General features: G+C 50.3%; 1 protein-coding gene across 2 annotated transcripts in view; it reads right to left on the reverse strand.

Annotated features, from left to right (window-relative positions):
* The window catches only part of CNOT1 (CCR4-NOT transcription complex subunit 1), a 90398-nt gene that overhangs the window by 56745 nt on the left and 15485 nt on the right, over positions 1-18168 (reverse strand). Inside the window, exons 2-21 of one of the 2 annotated variants that reach the window (XM_088461170.1) lie at positions 15718-15974; positions 15229-15336; positions 14989-15087; positions 14840-14908; positions 9482-9536; positions 8753-8956; positions 6880-7048; positions 6525-6651; positions 6338-6448; positions 6069-6239; positions 5852-5979; positions 5524-5764; positions 5304-5423; positions 4987-5109; positions 4756-4907; positions 4530-4680; positions 4234-4435; positions 3979-4107; positions 3770-3894; positions 3112-3398 (exon numbers count right to left, since the gene is read on the reverse strand). In XM_088461170.1, the coding sequence (XP_088317296.1) occupies positions 3112-3398; positions 3770-3894; positions 3979-4107; positions 4234-4435; positions 4530-4680; positions 4756-4907; positions 4987-5109; positions 5304-5423; positions 5524-5764; positions 5852-5979; positions 6069-6239; positions 6338-6448; positions 6525-6651; positions 6880-7048; positions 8753-8956; positions 9482-9536; positions 14840-14908; positions 14989-15087; positions 15229-15336; positions 15718-15819 (2873 nt within the window). In that variant the 5' untranslated portion in view covers positions 15820-15974. Of the gene's footprint in view, positions 1-3111; positions 3399-3769; positions 3895-3978; positions 4108-4233; positions 4436-4529; positions 4681-4755; positions 4908-4986; positions 5110-5303; positions 5424-5523; positions 5765-5851; positions 5980-6068; positions 6240-6337; positions 6449-6524; positions 6652-6879; positions 7049-8752; positions 9002-9481; positions 9537-14839; positions 14909-14988; positions 15088-15228; positions 15337-15717; positions 15975-18168 lie in introns of both variants that reach the window. The other variant, XM_088461169.1, reaches the window with a different exon arrangement.

Consider the following 18168-nt stretch of genomic DNA (forward strand, 5'->3'; position numbering starts at 1 on the left):
CGAGTAACACGCCCATCCACCCCAGGACGGGCTCATGATGACCCTCAGGGAATTTGGGACAGGAGACCAAACACTGTTGTAATACCTCATATCTGGCAACAGCCAGAGTCCCGCCATGCGATCCACCCGCTAGTCAGCAACAGGCACCCAAAAGGCACGTAATACTGAGGGTGTATGATACAGGTGCAGAATGGACCTGCTACCAGCCCTAAAACAGGGATAATAATACTTGAGATAGGCTTCCCCCCGTGTAAGAGGGAAAGAGCCCAAAACAGTATCCAGTTCACGGTAGAGCCAAGTGGGAAGTAAGCACAGGGCGTCAACCACGCCAATTTGCGTTTCATAGAAAAACGACATCCACCCAGGGTGGCTGTTGTGGTAATCCCTGCAAGGGGCATGACAGACTATTGTGGCACCAGGGGGAATTCATATACTCGAAAAACCCCTGTAGGGAGCGATAGTCTGTGTCACAGGCGAAGAGTGCAAGAAACTGCGAGATACCCTGAGATGAAAAAGGGCAGTATGGTGAAGTAACCCCAAGTGAGGTACAACAATGGGGCCCGCCCGGCGATCCGCAATTAAGAGGATCCCGAGAAAACAAACCGCCCAAGGGGGTCGTGAAAGGGGCCGGCACCCGATGACGCCACATACAGAACCCTTTAAGAGTTAAATCCTCCGCACTAACACCTGCAGCACATGACTTGCAGGATAGTAAAAATGGGTGCAGTATAACGCTCTATCTCCTGGTCAGACATATCTGACCAAGCCTTGTGATCAAGCAGCGCTATACTGGTCCTGACTGAAACTAAAAATTAGCTGCAGGGACCCATTTTCAGCGTATGCAACACACAGTTCCACTCAAAATATGGCAACGTGCAGCACGCAACAGTATGTGACAAACCTCACAAATATTAACAAGTATATAAATGTGAGGTCTCAGAACCACCCCAAGTACAGCTGTATTAGGGCAGATAAGGAAAGGGATAGATATACACTGACAGGTGAGAGAATAAAGTACAGTCAGCACTAGCATAAGTCACATACAATGCAGATATACACATATATACATAAACATGTCATATAATATACTGCACTATGTCACTGCATGCAACTTACCCAGATTCAGTGTCTGGGAAGGCTACAGCGCTGTGTACACTGACCTGATGGTGAGGTACGCAGGGGGACTGGACTCACTGCCATCTCCAGAGATTTCTGCTGCACCACAGAGATAAAATGGCCGCTGGAGACCTCAGAGGAAGCGTGGCCCGCGGAGGAAGCAGCTCAGCGACGCCAGACTATGGATACTGAAAGGCGCGCTGAGCTGAGGGGAGGAGCCTCTGTAACAGGGAAGGCTGTCTCCCCTGGCCGGCTATTAACCCCCGGGACGCCGGCTCCCTGCACCGAACACTAAGTCCCTGGTGGTCTAGTGGACACACGGGGTATGGGGGGCCCGCCGCCACTGCCGGCGCCTCCGGTCTGTCCCCAGAGACCGGAGGCACAGGACTGCATTTCAAATGCGCGGATCACCGCAAGCGGTGACCCGCGCCTTACCTGCTCCCCGTGGATCCGGCAGCAGTCCTGGGCGCCCGCAGAGTCCGGCTAGTACAGACTCTGGGGTCCCGCTGAGATCCCCAGATCTGTACTGGCGTCTCAGCGCCAGCGGGGTGACGGAGCGGCAGCTTAGACGTCCTATGGACAGTCTGACGCTGCCGCTCTGAAGAATCCAAAGGAAAAATAAAAAACTTTGTCCTTTAGAAAAAATAAAGCTTAGGGGCTGCTAATCAGCTCCCCACTGCACTAAACGGTGACCCGATTCCGGCCGGGCACCAACTTAAACTGAGGTGCCTCTGGCTTGGGGGAGGGGTTATAGGGAGAGTGGACCCAAGTGCATCCTGGGAGCTAAAAGCTTTAACTGCGTGGTGCCCGGATTTGGTTCCTAACCTATACCCCAAGGTCAACCCTGTGGACCCCCTATGGACCCTGAAGTAGAAAGCACTGACAGGCGGCTATCTGGTCTATGGCGCATATGGTCACCAGGTTTTGCGCAGAAGGTGCTGTGCACAGTTACTGCTTAGTGTACCCAGCATCAGTGCTCCCCATAGGATGTAAGGTAATATGGGATATTGGAACTTCATTATCTGAATCCACATGGGGTACACTTATTCCACCCTTTAGGCTTTGGATCTCCTGTAAAGTAACTTATGATGTCCAATCAAACCTCCTCTCCCCATTCCTCATTCTCCCATTTAGGGATGGGATATAGGAGAGTGACGCTGCTATATGGGCCGTATATACCCCACAGGGTCAGAGTCACTGTCATTGGAGCTGCTGAGACATCGCTGGCCCCTCCCCCCTCTGTGTATTCATCAACAAAGCCGCACTCAACTCTTCCAGGATGCCGCACCGCTACAGAAAGCCCCCCCCTCCTGCACCGCTACAGAAGCCCCCCCCTCCTGCACGGCTACAGAAGCCCCCCCCCCTCCTGCACCGCTACAGAAGCCCCCCCCCCCCTCCTGCACCGCTACAGAAGCCCCCCCCTCCTGCACCGCTACAGAAAGCCCCCCCCTCCTGCACCGCTACAGAAAGCCCCCCCCCTCCTGCACCGCTACAGAAAGCCCCCCCCCTCCTGCACCGCTACAGAAAGCCCCCCCCCCTTCTGCACCGCTAGAGAATGTGCAGCATGCTTTACCAGCTGATAAGTGGAGGGTATGCTGGGACTTGTAGTGTCAACAGCTGGAGAACCACAGGTTGGCCAGGCCTGATCAAGTTACTCCATGTAACACACCGGCTTACATATAAAGGATTAAGCAAGTTACTTGGTATTTCAACATTTGACGTATTTAAGATTTAACCCTTCATTCACAAAACAAACATTTCTCCTATGCCGTGCCCACGTGTTTACATGCACATTTATGCCCATCATAGCACCCACTGAGCCTATTCTCCAGAGCAGCAGACGATGCAGTACAACCAGCAGCCACCGTGTGCCACCGGCCTGTGAGCGTCTTCCGGGTGTGAGGTGTTATGTGGCTGCCGTGTGACAGAGGGGGACAGGTGTGAGACACGTTCTAAGCGCGATATGGCGAGAACAAGCCTGGAGTCCAGACCTACCTGTTTTTAAACCTATCTAGTGCAGCTATGCCAAAGAAATACATTTTGGATCCAAAAGGTTTGCGTAGTGCTTCCAGTACATAACGTAGTGCCAGCCCGAGAGCCATGTATGTGACAAGTCCCTTCTCTATTATCCCTCCGAATAGACAGGCGGTTATGTGCAGCTCTTTGTCCGGGTACTGAGGGAAAAAGCGATATTCCTCAAACAAGTTCCTCAGCATGCAGTTGAAGACTTCACGTTCCCGTTTTATGTTTGAATCTTTAAATCTCTGCAGCATCTCCAGCACCTGCAAGAGAAGACGCGGAATTATAATCACGCCACACTGCGGAGAGCCCTCAGCCAACGCTCTCCTACGGGAAGGAAGGTTAGACGCATGGGATACCAGCCTGGAGATACTGTGCTTGGGAAACTCCAACCTGGCATGAGAATACTGCTGCTGGCAACGCTACCACCTGACAGCGAGCGCCTGTATGACCCTCCGGGTATATACCAGGCTGCAATAACCGGTAGACATGGGGTAAAACTCAGCCATCACTATTAGTCCAATGCCTCCAAGGAGCATAGCGGACGTCCAAAGACTGTAGAGCACCACGTCCTATACTTGCATGTAAGCCTACTACAGGTATTTACTAAACGGTTTCTCGGCTGGGCACTTACCTCATCCACCGACATTGTGGGGTGTGGAGGCTGGTTGTAGATTCGTTGAAAGTAGCTATTTGCCTCATCGTCTATCTCTTTAGTAAAGTGCTGGTTAGCTTCCGGCCACACCTGAGATAGATCCGCTAGGAGGAGATAGAAGCACAGTAAGCGAGGAAGCCGCCATTGTACATAGTGACCAGGATACGGACGTTGACGGGATCACTCACTCTGCTGGAATGTCGGCTGATTGAGACCAGAAGTGCTAAGTTTCCTTTGTCCAAACGGATCGTTATTCACCGCAGGAAGCCCCAGGCCACCCGTTCCCATTCCGGTCAGACTGCCCGTCCCAAGCCCACCTGCATATTACATGGGGAGCAATCAGTGCGGCATTTACAGTTATAAGTACCCACAACACCACCAGGTCTCTACAATCCATGTACTAGGTGCGGAGGGAACCAGACATCGAGGGACAAAAACATTACCTGGTAGCTGGGATGAGACACCTCCGAGGCCACTGAACGCGGTGGATTGGTTTGGAGTAGTGAGCGGTGGAAATGCTTTTGCTGGTGACTGAGGGGTGCTGAAAGCGGAGCCCAGGTTGGGAGGAAAAGCTGGAAGGCTCTGCGTGTGAGGGGCGGCAGTAGCAGCAAGGTTAAGAGAGGCCATTGCGGCGATGGGGTCAATCTGGCGAGAGGAATAAAGTGAGATAATCGCCGCTGACAGACAGGTGTCCCCACCTCCCCCCATAGCAGGAGATCCGCACTCCGCATGGAATTACCTGTACTGGGGAAATGGCATCCAAACTGCTGGTGCTGGGAGGACGACCTTTCGGCATAACCCCAGGAGGCGGCTGCCGGGCTTTATTAACCAGATTGCTACAGTTGGCGACCATGGTAAGAATGGTTTCCGATAGCTCCTGGGAAACACTCCTGTAGAAGAAAGTGTAAAGTCATCGCGGGCGCGCACACATGACACCAGTCACCACTGTATGGAGAGGGACCTACCCCGCACAGGCCTGGAGACATGCCAGCATTGTGGCCAGGGTTTCCGGCGGTAGCTGGGCACTCTTCGGCTGATCTTTCTCTGGAGCTAGGCCGCCCAGTATGGAAGGACAGCGCCGTTTGAGGAACGTCATGCAGGCTTGGACAAAAGGCTCCTGAAAACGAGAAGGAACGTTCAGCTCAGCGCACAGCGGTAACGGGGACAAGGAAGGGCCAATGTAAGGACGACATTACCCCGTGCTCCCGGATTTTATCAGTCAGCCACTTGTCCAGTTTGAGGTATTCACGTCGAGAGGCGAGTGCAGCAAGGTCAATAACAAAGGCAAACGGGGTACCATTCAGCAGCATCGACAAGGCCTGTAGCAGGGGGGGGAGAGAAAGGTGGCGTGAGGGGCAGAGATCACCTCCCAAATGTATTCCCCATAGGAAATTCTTCCCGAACCACTAACAGATGCGATTGGCCGGGGCCGCTCTAAGATGAAGGAGACCCCAGTATACACAGACCCCCTCCGGGATAGGTCTGCTCCCTACTAGAAGTACAGATTGCCTACCTTCAAGTCCTGGGCCACATCAAGTATACGAGAGAGCCGAGCCTGGTCATACTGCTCGCCCCGCATGTACCACTCTGCCATGGCGTGCATGATCAGCTGGCGGATGGAAGGAGACTGGCCCTGAGGGAATAACCCGGTTAGCAGGCGGGCATTATTAGGCAACTATAGGTATAAATAGGAATGACGCAGGGTGGCAAACAACTGCACAGTCAGCACTCACCTGGCCGTGCCATGCATAGTGCAAAATGATGGCAGAGTTAGGGTGGTTGCCAAGGAAGATGGGCATCAGTGTGGAGATGAGCTCGTGTCGCAGGGTGTGCCAGGAGGTGTTTATCTGCAGTAAGGCCAGCACCAGCATGTCCGGACAGTGTTTTATAGGATAGCTGAAGAGTTGTTTAACCTGCTCGTATTGTCCCACCTCAGCCAGCCGAAGTAGGGACTCTATCAGATCCAGACTTTTCCTGGCAGAGGAAGAACAGGACGGGTTAATAAGTCACAACAAGCTGCGTTACCGACCCCACAGAAGACGGATGGAAAGTGAGAATTACCACGTGGCTATCTCCCGATTGTCATCCTCCGGGGGAGCCTTCAGTATGTCCGTGGCCACGGCGTGACACGGGTAGTCCGCAAAGCAGAAGATATCCGGGTTCATCAGGGAATACTGGATGAAGGAGAGCTGGAGAAGGGACGACACTAAGTGAATGACCGCTCACATGATGTTGGAAGACCCCCCCCCCCCCTAACTCTGTACATATCAGAGCGTACCTGCCCCTCTGCATGTTTCCAAGGCCTGTAGATCAGATCTACCGGGAACACGTCCATGCCAAGCCCCCGCTGAACGCCATACACCACAGTCTGGAGCCCTTTGCTGTCACGAATTAGGAACACTGGATTATCCAGCTCATAGGTCACCTCCTTGAAGTTTAAGGTGGGATTCTGCGGGGAGAATGGTGAACGCGTCAGCCGCACCTCATTACTGTAGATGGAAATCCCCCCTCCCATTCCATCAGTTCATCCCAGATGATAGCACTCACCAGCTCTTTCACAACATCTATGAAGACCTCCACGTTCCAGGTGTGGGCCTGTACACCATCATTCTTGTCTTTCCCGTCACTCCAGATCCCACTGCCCGGGGAGGAGATGGACTGCAGACAGAGTACAGGTCAGCAGCACGTATACAGTATACACGGCCCCCCACCACCGCTGAGCCAGTAGTCTCACCTGTAAGGAGATGCCGTCCGTCAGGCCAGTGTGTGTGCGCGCCATCATGCCCAGCACACGAGCAACCTGCACAGCAGTCACTTCGCGGACACCAAACTGAACAATGATATTGCGGCATTCTTCCACGCTGTAACCGGAGCAGAGAAACAGGACTAGGTCAGATACCCTGCTCCTACATTGGGTAACTTTCTATATCATCCATACGTGTGTACATCGGATATCCAGGGTCAGAAGAGAGTCAGCCGTCTATCTATAGAGTTACATGGAGGCTCTTCGTTCCCCAGAGCCTCCCCCTTCAGGGGTGCCCAATAGTCCTCCTACGTATAGAGAAATGCAGCTGTAAGACAGCACCAACCTGGTACAGAAGCTGTAACCCACTTCCTGCATGAAGTCTGCTAGAGAACCGTCCATCACGCTCTTTGTGATCCCTCCAGAATCAGACAGAATCCGCTCCATTAGGATGTCCCGTTTTTCAGGGTAAAGGAGTGGTGCAAGCACCACCGGACAGCGCTCCTGGGGGAAATCTGACAACAGCACGCCATTAGTACAGTGTATAATGTATATGGGCAGGTGGGGAGGGGGGGTCTCACAGCTGCTGTGTATGACATGTGCAGGGTGGACAGTACCATGAGGTCACATCAGTACACAGGCAGGGGAGGGGTTCTGTTAGCTGCTGTGTGTGACCTCATGGTACTGTCCACTCTGCACATATCAGTACACGGAGAGGGGGATCTCATAGTTGCAGTGTATAACATACCCAGGGTGGACAGTACCATAAGGACACATCAGTACACAGAGAGGGGGAGGGATCACATAGCTGCTGTGTACGACATGTGCAGGGTGGACAGTACCATGAGGTCACATCAGTACACAGAGAGGGGGAGGGATCACATAGCTGCAGTGTATGACATGTGACCTCATGGTACTGTCCACCCTGCACATGTCATACACCGCAGCTATGTGATCCCTCCCCCTCCCTGTGTACTGATGTGACCTCATGGTACTGTCCACCCTGCACATGTCATACACCGCAGCTATGTGATCCCTCCCCCTCCCTGTGTACTGATGTGACCTCATGGTACTGTCCACCCTGCACATGTCATACACCGCAGCTATGTGATCCCTCCCCCTCCCTGTGTACTGATGTGACCTCATGGTACTGTCCACCCTGCACATGTCATACACCGCAGCTATGTGATCCGTCCCCCTCCCTGTGTACTGATGTGCAGGGTGGACAGTACCATGAGGCCACATCAGTACACAGGGAGGGGGAGGGATCACATAGCTGCAGTGTATGACATACCCAGGATGGACAGTACCATAAGGACACACATCAGTACACAGGCAGGAGAGGGGGAGGATCTCATAGCTGCGGTGTATGACATGTGCAGGGTGGACAGTACCATGAGGTCACATCAGTACACAGAGAGGGGGAGGGATCACATAGCTGCAGTGTATGACGTGCAGGGTGGACAGTACCATGAGGCCACATCAGTACACAGGGAGGGGAGGGGTCACATAGCTGCGGTGTATGACATGTGCAGGGTGGAAGTACCATGAGGTCACATCAGTACACAGGGAGGGGGAGGGATCACATAGCTGCGGTGTATGACATGTGCAGGGTGGACAGTACCATGAGGTCACATCAGTACACAGGGAGGGGAGGGATCACATAGCTGCGGTGTACGACATGTGCAGGGTGGAAGTACCATGAGGTCACATCAGTACACAGGGAGGGGGAGGGATCACATAGCTGCGGTGTATGACATGTGCAGGGTGGACAGTACCATGAGGCCACATCAGTACACAGGGAGGGGAGGGATCACATAGCTGCGGTGTATGACATGTGCAGGGTGGACAGTACCATGAGGTCACACAGCGGTGCAGAGATTGGTGGTGTTAGGTTACCAATGTCTGGACTGCAGCTATGAGATACCTGAACAATCGTTTTTCCCAGCCCTCAGGGGACGTCACAGGTCTGCAAGATGTGACGAGGGGAATGGGTTAAATCTAATACCTACATCAGATAGAAACGTTAACCCTGGCACCATACATCGCCCATGAAAGAGCAGATTGGCAATGCTGGCATTTACTAATGTACCCCATAAGCAGCTGTATACAGCCAGCTGATACCTATAGGGCAGAACATCACACGTGCTCATTAAGGCGTGATAGACTGGAGTGAAGAAGACTGACATGATGCCCACTGCCATTAGCCCACATCATACCTCTGCGTAGGGTCTTCAGAAAAGCTACAATCTGCTCCTGTCCGACCCCGAAGGCTCCCTTCTGGCCGAAAAGGAGATTGGAGAGGAGGAGGTGCAGGACCTCTATGGCGATGTCTTGAAATCCACCTTCTTGGCTACCACCAACGTCCACGTCAACGTATGAACGCAAGAGATCAGGGAGCTTCTGCTTAACGAACTGCGCGGCTAGAGGGAACATTTCCGGGAGAGTCTTTATAGCACATGAGTAGACTAGAGGGTACAAAAGAGAAGCTCTTGCCATGCATTCAAATCAGTGGAAGCTGCCATGAAGTCTGCACTTAAGGGGTAGGGTCCTCTTTGGATTTTAGCCTAATTTATTTAAACACAAGTTGGCCAAACTCACTTTTCCTAACACTTATTCCCAAGGATCTTATTTAGATGGAAATACTCAGCATTACAGCCTCTTTACGCGTGCTTATATAGGGGCTCATGTGAGGTGTACACTTCACCACCACAAAATTAGATTTAGCAATGAATGGCCGATGCCTTGGCGGTGGGGTGGGACAGTCACATGAGATTACCCTGCTGACACCTGAATAGCTACCACCACAAAACACAGTGCCCCCTCTACATACCATCTCCCTCGCTAAGTGTATAAATACTATCTAGGTTACTCCACACACTACCCAGATGGGGGACAAGCCTATGGAATTAAACTTTGTAATCATATAAAAAATAAATGATTATTACCAAACCCTCGCAAGTCGAAGCTGGAGGAGCTGAGAAGAGCCAATCCAAAGATGACCTGAAATGGACAGACACATGATCAGTGACATCAGCCATGTCTATCTAACAGGAAGACAGAGGGCATTGTAGGGCGCTCTCAGGGTACATCCAGAAGCCACTACACCATACACTAATACCGCTTTTCCACCAAAATCCCGGGTCTGACGCGGAATTTGAAACACCGTTTCAAGCCAGGTCAGACCAGGGATATACCCCATTCCCACTGCGGCGCAGACCCACGCCATTCACACTGCACACAGGTGGCAGTGCCGCGCTTGGAGATGTTATCACCAAGCACTGGAAACTCCAGTTCTCCCCTGAATGCCAGACTGAAGGGAAACGGCAACCAGGGAAGGGGGTTGTCCTTTCGGGAGGCTGTCTAATGTCACAGCTGTCACTGGGGAGACATTACAGCCTCCCCGTATGAAGTAGGGATGGGGTAAAAACCCAGAATGGTCCAGACCATACGGGGAGGTTGTAATCTCTCCCTCACAGGTCGCTTCAGATTTCACCCAGTCACCATGATCCAAACGGGTCCCAGGTCGGAAGGACCCAGGTTACCCGTTCCACTGAACCCTACCTGGGTTTTACCTGCTTAAAACCCTGCTCGAGACCCAGGAAGAACTGCCCAGGGATTTTTTCCTAGAAGCCTTTTCCACTGAGCCGCTGATCGGGTTGACACAGCAATAACACAGGTATTTGGGATAGTGGATAAAAAGTTATGGTAAAACTTACCCTTGTTAACTCTATCTTCAAAGTCCATAGGGTCCACAGGAGATATATTGGGATGTAGGTGGTACCTGGTGGACCGGACACCACCAGAAAAGCTTTTCATTCCCTGGATGCTCCGGTCCTTGCCCCTATACCCTGCCCACAGTTTGAGGGTAACTCAGTTTTGTTAACAAGCCCAAGGCAGTAACAGGATAGGAGAGAAGGAAACCTGGTACACTGAGAAATCACACTCTCACAGAGAAGGAAACAAGTGACCAAGCCAAGAAGCCCATAGATGCCAGGTGTGTCAGGGCGGGTGCCCTGTGGACTTCAAAGAAAGTTAACCAAGGTAAGTTTTAACATAACTCCTTTTCTTCTTCAGGGTCCATAGGAACAAGAGGGATGTCCCAAAGCAGTTGTTCAAGGGCGAGAACGCTCCCGAACAGAGATGAGAACCATAAGCCCAGAGGAAGTCTTCCGAGAGGCAAATGTATCAAAGGCATAAAACCTAAGAAAGGTGTGGACAGAAGACCACGTGGCTGCCTTGAAGAGCTGTTCACCAGAGGCACCACGGCAAACTGCCCACGAGGGACCCACAGAGCGAGTAGAATGAGCAGATACTGAAGCTGGCACAGGAAGGCCAGTCTGCGTGTAAGCCTGTGAGATGGGCTCTAGCCAAAAGGATTTGCATGGCTGTTTGTTAGCTGGTCATACCTACTTATAGAATCCAGAGAGGATGAGAGAGTCAGATTTCCTGATGGAACGAGTACGGTCCACGTAGATCTTCAGAGCATGGACCACATCCAAAGAGGCCTCAGCTGCAGAGAGGTCTGGTGATTGAAAAGCCAGAACCACCATTTCCTCATTAATGTGGAAACGAGAAACCTTGGGAAGGAAGCCAGGGCGCGTTCCAGGAACAGCCCTGTCCTGATGAAAGATCAAAAAGGGAGAGCGACAGGAAAGCGCCCCTAAATCAGATACCCCACGGTAAGATTCTATAGTCAGAAGAAGCAGTCTCTGCAGTGAGCCACTTAGCATCTAGCGATTACAGGGGTACGAATGGAGGTTCCTGAAGTGCATGGAGGACCACTGACAAATCCAACGGAGCCACAGGAGGGACAAAGGGGGGTTGTATACGTAGAACACCCTGCAGGAATGCGTGACCATCCGGTAAAGGAGCAATTCTGCACTGGAACCAGATGGACAGAGCAGAGACCTGCACTTTCAGGAGATGCTAGGTGGAATCTAAGATCCAGTCCAGCCTGAAGAAAGGCAAGTATTCTAGAAACCTTAAAAACTTGAGGGTCAGTTTTTAGGAGCACAGCACTGGAAATTTGTATGCCATACCTTGTGATAAATTCTGGCCGAGGCCGGTTTACGTGCTCTGAGCGTGGTCTGGACCACAGAGCTAGAACATCCCTTTACCCTTAGGAGGGGTGTCTCAAGAGCCAAGCCGTCAAAGACAGACGGGCCAGGTCCGGATGTAGACAGGGACCCTGTGACAACAGGTCTAGTCATAGAGAAAGTTGAAGAGGAACGTCTATAGGCTTTGAAGATCGGAGTACCAATGGCATCTGGGCCAAGCCGGAGCTACCAACAGGACTGTGCCCCCTTCCTGTTTGAACTTCCAAAGAACCCAAGGAAGAAGGGATAGTGGAGAAGAGGTACGCCAAATGGAAGATCAAGTTCACAGATAATATGTCCACGAAGGCTGCGTTGGGATCCCTTGTCCTGGCTCCATACACTGGAAGGTTGTGGTTGTGACTTGAAGACATGATATCCACATCAGGTAGACCCCATTTGTCCACCAGGAGTTGAAAGACTTCTGGATGTAGAGACCACTCCTGCATGCACATCATGACAGCTGAGGAAATCTGCTTCCCAATTGAGAATTCCTGGGATGAACACTGTGGAGATGGCGTTCGACCCATAAGAGAATGTGGGACACTTCTGTCATTGCTGTCCGACAGAGTGCCTCCTCGGTGATTGAGGTAGGCCACTGCCGTGGTGTTGTCAGACTGAACTTGTACTGGCCAACCCTGAGCCAGAGTGAGCTCTGTAGATGGCTCGAAGTTCCAGGAGGTTGATTGGTAAAACAGCCCTGGAAGGAATACTGGCCGGTCACTACACCCCACCCGCGGAGGTTTGTATCCGTGGGGAAGAGTGCCCAGTCCAAGATCCAAAAGGGGCTTCCTTGTCCAAGTGGGGCAACTGTAGCCATCAGGCTAGGAACAGGCGAACCTCCGGGGAGAGGCCCATCATCTGGGATCTGAGCAGATAGGGCAACCCGTTTCACCTGGAAAGGATTAGGTGTTGTAGGGGCCTGGAGTGAAACTGAGCGAACTCCACCATGTCAAAGGTGGACACCATGGGTCCAAGGGTCTGCACTGCAGAACTCACACTGTCTGTGCACACGGTCCTGTAATACCAAGATTTTGTCTGCTGTTCGGAAGATTCTCTGAACCAGAGAGTCCCCCAGATGTACCATTCTTTGAGAAGGTGTCAAGGAAGACTTTTTCCAGATGATCAGCCAACTGTACGTTTAGGGGGAGCTACCACAAGGACAGCTAGGTGGTGCGCAATTTTTGTAGTAGCCCAGGGTGGGTCTTGAGGAGATGACACCAGGGCTGATGGGCCCGGGGCAGTATAACAAACAGTGCACAAAGACTCTGATTCTGCATTGTATGTGGCAGTGCCCTCTTAACACCCATTTCTGGAAACAGGCCAGGCAGTTTGCAATGACTTACCTCCTTACTCATTTATCTCTGACAGCAGAATGGGTGGTTTTGGGGTTTGTGCCCTCTTCAACCAAAAGGTTGCAAGGCAGTAAAAAAAATTAAAATAATAATATAATATATATATATATATATACACAAATTCTGCTGTTGCTCGAAATGCATTTTGCGCCAATAGATTCATGGGAAACCCCCTTCTATACATTTAATTAAAACTAAAATATTTCACGTATCTCATATGGATTGGTTGGAAGCTTCACTACATAAAGAGGAACATACAGAGAAATTATTCCAAACTTGGGGAGGGGGTTCATAGACTGTCAAGGGACTTAAAAAAAAAAAAATCAGCTGCATAAATGTTTCCATTACACTCAATGGTATGAGACTAGATTATTGGAAGATGCTCCAATTAATTTGCCAACGACCACTGCCACGGTCTGATCTGATTGATGTGGCGGCAATGCCTGTCTGGTCTGCAATTTTGCTGATATACCAAACGTTGTCTTTTCCACGCATGTTACACTGGACATTGTATGATCCCCATGATGTCTTCGCTTGTTCCTTCCTCATAAAAATAAGTACAAAAAAAAAAAAAGATGCACAAAGACCCTCCTGATTGATCCTCTGAAGCGGAGCCCGCTGAGCAGGACTTACAGGACACCAGCGTGGGAGCAGCAGGCTGCTTGTTATTCTTACCTCTGCCAGACATGGCTGTAAGAATAATGTTACACACAATCTGACACAGTGCAGTGAGCAACCCAGATGTATGTATAATATGGCACAGGGTAGTGCGCAACAGCAATATATGGTATGTGATAGTCTTCACAAATATAGGGAGATGTGAGGTACACTAACCGCCCCCTATACCTTAGTATGTCAGGGTTATAGTAGAATAAAGGGAAAGGTATAAGCTGGCAGTAACAGGAAGACAGACACCAGCACATGTCACATACAATGCAGAATATACAATATAACTGCAGTGAGCACTAAAATCAACTACACAGACAGCAGTGGCTGGTAGGATATAGCGCTGTATAACCTGGCTCCTGGGAGAGGTATGCAGGGAGACTGGACCCAGTGTTCCCGGAGACCTGAATGCAGAAAACGGCCACCATGAGTCTGAGGGTGGCAGAGGGTGAGGGAGGAGCAGCAAGACTGCAGTGTACTGGCACCCTGACCTGGGGGAGGGGCCGCATGGACAGCGCCTTCTCCCCTATGCTGACATTAACCACCGAGTCCCCTGGCTTTAATCATGGCCCTGCGCCAGTGCTTGAAGTGCCCTGGGGGTCTAGTGGTCCCGGACGCACCAGTGTCCACATCAGCACCAGTCTGTCTCCGGAGACCGGAGACCAGACGCGGGTTCCGCCTTACCTGTCCCCTTGAGTCCCGGCAGCAGTCTGGGGTCCGGGAAGCCTTGCTAGCTAGGTCCCCCTTGGAGCCATGCCGGGAGTACCTAGCCGTGGGCTGGTGTCACGGCGCTGCGGAGGGGTGATGGCGCAGCAGAGCAGATGTACAAAGGACTGTCCCGCGCTGCTGCTCCATTAGAATAAATGACAAATAGATCATAAAAATAAGCTTGAGCTGAGTAAAGCAGCCCCACTGTTATAACGGTGACCCAGCTCCTGCCGGATACCAACGAAACGGAGTTGCCCTCAGGCTGTGGGCGGGGTATAGGGGGAAGGACCGGGGTATCCTGGGACAGAGAAAGCTTTGCTGGTGGTGCCCGGTCCTCCAAGTCCCACCTACAGCCCACTGTCTCCCCTGTAGAGCCCTATGTCCCTGAAGAAGGGGTATAACATGTAGTATACCTGAAGGGCGACATCTGACAATATACAGCACAGCCATCACCCCCCCCCGGGGAGAACAGATCACTTACTTCCTGCACTTTACTGAGCTTCAGAACCTTACTCAGCTGGGCGAAGAGATGGGGCGATGGCTTCAGGCTCTATAAACAGAAAACACCCAGGAATTAATCCAAGTACACAAGACGTCAGCAGCACAACTATTCCTGTGACTGCCCCTCACCTTCTGATAGTGCAATGGATTGTCAATGGCGTATGAGAGGGTGGAGATGAAGTTCGGCTTGGTTATCAGTGACGCGCACTCCTGGATCAGAAACTGCGTCTAGAAGGAGGAACATAATGAGCAAATCAGCAGACAGGTCAGGGCCACATACAGTGGTGAGGGCCACACCAAGCCCTACATATAACAGCCACAATAAATACAGCAAGCGGCACAAGCTCACGGCGCCAGAAAGGTTCTTACCTGATGGAAATCTTTGCCGCTGCTTTTACCATCGCCACTGAAATCCACGTGCGAGAAGAGACAGCGTAGCAAGTGCCTGTCTGCCTCCGGACCGTGCCGATTCACAATCTGCGAACACGGGTTACAGGTGGGAAACGGGTTACACGGATCCCGCACAAGCAACGCTCATGTCCGGGGGGGCGGATTATCATCAAAACACTAACTCAGGAATTATACACAGTGAAATAAGCCCCCCGGTATCATTGTACAGCGGAGAGTGACCAGGAGACGGGCAGTCAGGAACGGGAACCATCCTATTATACTATGTAATTACAGCTCCAATGTTACTGCTCAGTCTCTGTATACAGTAACTATGGGCATGCAGAGGACTATGTATGAGAACAGCAGTAACATTAGTAATGGACAGGCATCCACGCGCCTTCATGACCGAATGTACAGGTGTGTAACAGACTGCACTCTGAATACACGTATGCTGCGTGTAACACTTACATGTTGTATTTCCAGCTGGCTGGCCCGGTAGTTTTTCTTGGTTAAGTTGTCCACAAGATAGCTGATTTGAGACAAGGCCAGCGAAAGCGAGTCAAGATTCATTGCTGGTTGGGGCGGAAGCAGGCGGCCGAGCCCGGCGCAAAATCACCATTATTCCCCTCTGGTCTCTGCAGACAGGTCAATTTCTTTAAATGAGCCAATTTCTGAAGAGTGTGAGCAGGATCCTCAGCATTTCCTACCAGTCAGATACATGGCACCTGCAAGAGACCGCCAAGCTGCATGTAAGGGCACATATACACAGGCATGGAGATCATACCTAGCACATATATATCATGTAAGGGCACATTCACACAGGCATGGAGATCATACCTAGCACATATATATCATGTAAGGGCACATATACACAGGCATGGAGATAATACCCAGCACATATATATCATGTAAGGGCACATATACACAGGCATGGAGATAATACCCAGCACATATATATCATGTAAGGGCACATTCACACAGGCATGGAGATCATACCTAGCACATATATATCATGTAAGGGCACATATACACAGGCATGGAGATCATACCTAGCACATATATATCATGTAAGGGCACATATACACAGGCATGGAGAGAATACCTAGCACATATATATATATATCATGTAAGGGCACATATACACAGGCATGGAGAGAATACCTAGCACATATATATATATTATGTAAGGGCACATATACACAGGCATGGAGAGAATACCTAGCACATATATATATATATCATGTAAGGGCACATATACACAGGCATGGAGAGAATACCTAGCACATATATATATATCATGTAAGGGCACATATACACAGGCATGGAGAGAATACCTAGCACATATATATATATCATGTAAGGGCACATATACACAGGCATGGAGAGAATACCTAGCACATATATATATCATGTAAGGGCACATATAAATGTGCTAGGTATGATCTCCATGCCTGTGTATATCATGTAAGGGCACATTCACACAGGCATGGAGATCATACCTAGCACATATATATCATGTAAGGGCACATATACACAGGCATGGAGATCATACCTAGCACATATATATCATGTAAGGGCACATATACACAGGCATGGAGATCATACCTAGCACATTTATATCATGTAAGGGCACATATACACAGGCATGGAGATAATACCTAGCACATGTATATCATGTAAGGGCACATATACACAGGCATGGAGATAATACCTAGCACATTTATATCATGTAAGGGCACAGGCATGGAGATAATACCTAGCACATTTATATCATGTAAGGGCACAGGCATGGAGATAATACCTAGCACATTTATATCATGTAAGGGCACAGGCATGGAGATAATACCTAGCACATTTATATCATGTAAGGGCACATATACACAGGCATGGAGATAATACCTAGCACATGTATATCATGTAAGGGCACATTCACACAGGCATGGAGATAATACCTAGCACATATATATCATGTAAGAGAGCACATTCACACAGGCATGGAGATAATACCTAGCACATATATATCATGTAAGGGCACATATACACAGGCATGGAGATAATACCTAGCACATTTATATCATGTAAGGGCACATATACACAGGCATGGAGATAATACCTAGCACATGTATATCATGTAAGGGCACATTCACACAGGCATGGAGATAATACCTAGCACATATATATCATGTAAGAGAGCACATTCACACAGGCATGGAGGTCATACCTAGCACATTTATATCATGTAAGGGCACATATACACAGGCATGGAGAGAATACCTAGCACATATATATATATCTCATGTAAGGGCACATATACACAGGCATGGAGGTAATACCTAGCACATGTATATCATGAATTGGACCGATCACTTAGGCTATACACCCAGTACTACTTGGGGCACTGATATGCCCATCATTAAGCATAAAAGCCAGTGACCGCAGTACATAATCCAGACCCATCACTTAGTAATTACCATTTTTAAAAATTACAGGATTGTTAACTCCTACTTTATAGAGAACAGTGTCCAATCTGCTTATATATAGGATAGGTATTGGCTAAATATTCCACCATCATCCTCAACCATCGCGTCACTTTACCCAGGTCTCATGAGATTGTTGGATGAAGTAACACTGGACTAGTGAGATCTTGTACTTGGCCCATCTAGTTAGCCCTGCTTGTGTGTAGTTTGTATATTCTCCCTGTGCCTGTGTGAGTTTCCTCCGAGCACACCAAAAATATACTGGGGCAGGGAGTGATGTGACCCCTAGTGTGTGTGTGCTTGTGTGACCATGTGATGGGGAATATAGAGTGTAAGCACTGGGGCAGGGAGTGATGTGACCCCTAGTGTGTATGTGTGTGACCATGTGATGAGGAATATAGAGTGTAAGCTGCACTGGGGCAGGGAGTGATGTGACCCCTAG

This window comes from Taudactylus pleione, unplaced genomic scaffold (assembly GCF_031769625.1).
Source record: "Taudactylus pleione unplaced genomic scaffold, aTauple2 ptg001022l, whole genome shotgun sequence".
Taxonomy (NCBI): domain Eukaryota; kingdom Metazoa; phylum Chordata; class Amphibia; order Anura; family Myobatrachidae; genus Taudactylus; species Taudactylus pleione.